We start from the raw sequence: 3,990 nt of genomic DNA on the forward strand, positions 1-3,990 counted from the left end.
GGAGTGGGGCTTGTGAGAGCGGGGCTGGGGGCTTTCTGGGGGACTTTCTGGGGTGGGCTTGGAGAGGGCCTGGAACTCCCCCACTCTGCCCCCTCCGCCACATGACGCAGGGGACCCTGTCACCACAGGCCTGACCCAGGGTAAGGCCTTGTTCAGGGGCTGGGCCGATGAGCCTTGGGGGCTTCGTGGAGTAATCCCAGGTCCTGGGCCACTCTTGGCCCCCCTTGCCTACCTTCCGCCTGGCCTGGCCTGCCATCCTGTACCCAATGTCTCTGTCATTCAAGGGCAGTCCTAATGCCCCTTCCTCCAAGAAGCCACCCCTGATCCAGCCCTGGTGGACGTGGTGTGCCTGTGGGCCCCACTTCCTGTCCTGCCACAGCCAGGCCCCCAGAGCTAGGACTAGTGGGTGTGCAGGACTAGAGGGTGTCTCAGCACTAGTGGGTGCGCAGGACTAGAGGGTGCGCAGGACTAGAGTGTGTCCAGGACTAGTGGGTGTGCAGGTCTAGTGGGTGTGCAGGACTAGAGGGTGTCTCAGGACTAGAGGGTGTGCAGGACTAGTGGGTGTGCAGGACTAGAGTGTGTCTCAGCACCAGAGGGTGTGCAGGACTAGAGTGTGTCTCAGCACCAGAGGGTGTGCAGGACTAGTGGGTGTGCAGGACTAGAGGGTGTCTCAGCACTAGTGGGTGCGCAGGACTAGAGGGTGTGCAGGACTAGTGGGTGCGCAGGACTAGAGGGTGCGCAGGACTAGAGGGTGTGCAGGACTAGTGGGTGTCTCAGCACTAGTGGGTGTGCAGGACTAGAGGGTGTCTCAGGACTAGAGGGTGTGCAGGACTAGTGGGTGTGCAGGACTAGAGTGTGTCTCAGCACCAGAGGGTGTGCAGGACTAGAGTGTGTCTCAGCACCAGAGGGTGTGCAGGACTAGTGGGTGCGCAGGACTAGAGGGTGTGCAGGTCTAGTGACCATCCCCCCTTACCCCATCACAGGGAGATGGAGGGCCCACAGATGGGGCAGCGGCGTGGCTGAGAGAGAGCCTGGGCCGGGCAGAGAGGGTGGGGAGATGGAGGGGCTAGAATGGCCAAGGGGGACACGGCCTAGGCTGAGGAGCCAGAGCTGCAGCGGGCAGCCCTCCCCCCCATCCAGCGGGTAGGTCTGCTCCCAGAAAACAGATTCAGGAGGCCTGGTGCAGGTGTGGGCCGTGATTCTTCAGAGGCGCTGGGGGCTGGGCTACATGGGGCTGCGGGCCAGGGTCTAGAGATGGAGGCTCAAGAGTGGGGTGAGCAGGAGGAAGGCACCAGCCAGGCTGCAGGGGCCGCCCAGGGTGGGCGCCCCATCCACGTTGCACAGGTCAGTGTTGCAGCAGGACACGGGCCGGGTCCAGCCGATGCCGTCCACGTCCGAGGGCTCGCACTTGCTGGCACAGGACTTGGTCACCGTGGAGTCCCCCAGGAAGGGGTACACTGGGGGCACGGGGGCACCGGCGTCAGGCTGGCCCCCGAGCCCCAGCCCAGCCTCCTCCCACAGCACCCACTCTGGCTCAGCCCCTCTGTGACCTGGCCCCTCCTTCCTTCCACCACCATTGCGCCAGGGGCGCGCAGTGACTTGTTCAGGCTGCCTCGAGGGGTGAGGCCACTCCGTGACTCCCCAGCAAGGCTGCAAGAGCCTCCCATTCCAGGAAGGAGGGTGAGGAAAGAGGGAGGAAGCCTGGCTGCTTGGACCAAAAGCTCTTTCTGGAAATGTCAAAGGTGGTAGCTGCTCTCCGCACACAGGGCCTGGGCTGCAGGCAGCTCCGACTCTGGGGCCCTGCTCACCCGCCCCACTGACCTGTCTCCAGGGAGTAGAGTGTGGTCTTGCACATGGTCTCGTTGACATTGCAGGTGGTGATGGTGACACAGTAGGACACGTTGATGGGCTCAGGACACGTGTAGCATTGCAGGGTGACCACTGGGGAAGGGGCGGCCAGGGCTGGTCAGGCAGGCCTGTCCCTCCCAAGCCTTGGGACTCGAGAGCCCAGGTTTGAGGGGGACAATGCCACCGATCCTCCAGTCGCCAACCAACCAAAACCCCAGGAAGATTCAAGAGCTGCGAGCTGGGTCGCTGAGTCCCGAGGCAGAGTATGCCCCTGGCGGTCGGGCTCAGCCTGCCGGCCAAAGCTGAGATGTTGCTGTGTTGGGGGTGCTGGGGAGGCACACGGAGGTGGGGCTGCACCCACACCTCTGCAGTAAAGGCCCAGGCAGGGGCCCGGAGGGCCTCACTGCAGCAGGTCACCCCCCACACACTCCCGACGTCCTCATCAGCAACATGCAGGACCCCAAGTGCTGCAGGGGGATCGGAGATCGGGCAGGGAGGTGTATGGTGTGCAGGGTGGGCTGAGCCGGGCCTGCTGTGCCCGCTGGTGGAAGCTTAACAAGGGTGAGGAGGAGAGCTCAGGCCCAGAGGGACCCAGGTGGGTCAGGGTGCGGGCTGGTGGGCTGACCCCTTCCTTCCAGCGCCAGTGCCCCAGCCGGGTCCCTGCAGCCTGGCCCTCCGCCCCTACTGCTGTTACTGTGTCTCCCAGACACTTCCGTTTCCTCCTGGACAGAACAGCCTGGCTGGGGCCCACCCCACCAGCTCCTCCTCAGGTTGGGAGTGGGGCCCGTGAGGGTCTAGGTATCTGAGACCCAAGTCCCCCAGGATGTCTGGTCTGCTTCCCTCTTCACCTACTGCTGCCCCCACCCCAGTGCCTCCCTGGGGTCGCCACGGCATCTCCTGAGTCCTGCCCCAGGAACCACGGCCCCGGAATCTGGGAATGTGACTCTGACCTTGCCCGCCTGCCCCAGCGGAGAGCCCGTCCCTGGTGCCCACGCCCCTGATGAAGGGCCACTCCCCACAGTGGGCACCCAGGGCCTTGGCGGCCAACCACCCTGCCAGTCCCAGCCCTGGACAGCGCCTCCCGCTGTCCCCGTCCTCATCCTCCCTGGGCCCCAGGCACTCCTCTGCCGGTGCCCCTCTGTGCCTGCCCCCCATGCCTTCCTCACCTCCCTGCTTTCTGCCTTTCCCTGGCCCCTGCTGCTCCCTCCGGCCGCCGGGCACCCCTCACCGAGCTCACAGCAGGCGGCCAGCACCAGCGCTGGCAGTGCCAGCCGTGTCCCCCACATGGTCTGGTTCCTGCAGCACGTCGGTCCTAGGCCTACCCCTCGGAGGGGATGGGAGCACCGTGCAGCCACCCGACCCGTCAGCCGTGCAGATTAGGTGGATTGGTTTCCCGGGTGGTGGAGGGACGGAGCCCCGCCCCCTCCCCGGGGGCCCCACCCACTTCCACCTGAACCCGATCCTCCGTGGCTCTCCTCCGCCCCTCCCTGCCCCTTCCTCATTCCTCCGCCTCCCGCGGTCTGGGCCCCTCCCCGCACCCTTGTGACCCCCTCATGACCCTTCTCTCATGGTTGGGGGTCCTTGCCTGCCTCTGTAACTCCCTCGGCGGTGCTCTGACTTCTCCCCACCAGACAGTACTGCCCCTCAGGATGGTCTCAGCCTGCCTGGAAGGGAGCGGCAGAGGGGGGCTCCCCTGCACCCTGACTCCCGCCTCTGTCAAGGGCCTTGGATGCCCACTCCTGTCTGCGGTGTTGAGTCCTGGGCTAGTGGTTCTGGGTTCGAGTCCTCCCAGGGTGCCCAGGCCCCAGTGCACGGCTTCTTTGAGGTGGTCACGTGGGGCATCCTGATGGGGAAATGGTCGCCTGGACAACCAGCCAAAATGTGCTCAGAGGCTAAGGGCACAAAGACAGCAAAACTGCTGGGTCAACAGAAAGATCCTGGACGGTGGCAGGGGAGGGGGAGGGGGACACGAATCCTGGTGTCCTCTCCAGGGTCCGGCACGCCTTGATCGGAGCCCCTGGCCCCGCTGCAGGTCAGCGAGTTGACAGGATGGGCCTGGCCCCAGACTCAGAAGGGGGAGAAACGGATCCAGTCCTAGGTTCAAGCAGCTCCAGGCACTGCTCCCCAGCCCGCCCACACCCC

At 65.1% G+C, this 3,990-nt stretch overlaps 2 protein-coding genes across 2 annotated transcripts in view; both read right to left on the reverse strand.

The window, feature by feature from the left end:
* SLURP1 (secreted LY6/PLAUR domain containing 1) overlaps window positions 1-256 on the reverse strand; it is a 4,254-nt gene extending 3,998 nt beyond the window's left edge. The window contains exon 1 of the mRNA XM_010846816.1: window positions 233-256. Coding sequence (XP_010845118.1) covers window positions 233-256 — 24 coding nt within the window. The remainder of the gene's footprint in view (window positions 1-232) is intronic.
* A 925-nt stretch (window positions 257-1,181) lies between these two features.
* LYPD2 (LY6/PLAUR domain containing 2) lies at window positions 1,182-3,223 on the reverse strand. Its single transcript, XM_010846777.1, has 3 exons — window positions 3,077-3,223; window positions 1,822-1,941; window positions 1,182-1,457 (listed from the first exon to the last, which is right to left on the reverse strand). The coding sequence occupies exons 1-3, from the start codon at window positions 3,132-3,134 to the stop codon at window positions 1,249-1,251; spliced, it is 387 nt and encodes a 128-aa protein (XP_010845079.1). The 5' UTR covers window positions 3,135-3,223; the 3' UTR covers window positions 1,182-1,248.
* Window positions 3,224-3,990: the final 767 nt, after the last annotated feature.

Source organism: Bison bison, unplaced genomic scaffold (genome assembly GCF_000754665.1).
Source record: "Bison bison bison isolate TAMUID 2011002044 unplaced genomic scaffold, Bison_UMD1.0 scf7180017849247, whole genome shotgun sequence".
Lineage (NCBI taxonomy): Eukaryota > Metazoa > Chordata > Mammalia > Artiodactyla > Bovidae > Bison > Bison bison.

What these genes read in the sequence shown, in the direction of transcription:
- LYPD2 (XM_010846777.1), bottom strand. Translation starts at nt 3,134, where the DNA reads ATGTGGGGGACACGGCTGGCACTGCCAGCGCTGGTGCTGGCCGCCTGC. An exon ending in GGCCGCCTGCTGTGAGCTCG is followed by an intron (nt 1,942 to 3,076) that starts GTGAGGGGTGCC and finishes CCCCTTCCCCAG; the next exon opens with TGGTCACCCTGCAATGCTAC. An exon ending in ACTCTACTCCCTGGAGACAG is followed by an intron (nt 1,458 to 1,821) that starts GTCAGTGGGGCG and finishes CCGTGCCCCCAG; the next exon opens with TGTACCCCTTCCTGGGGGAC.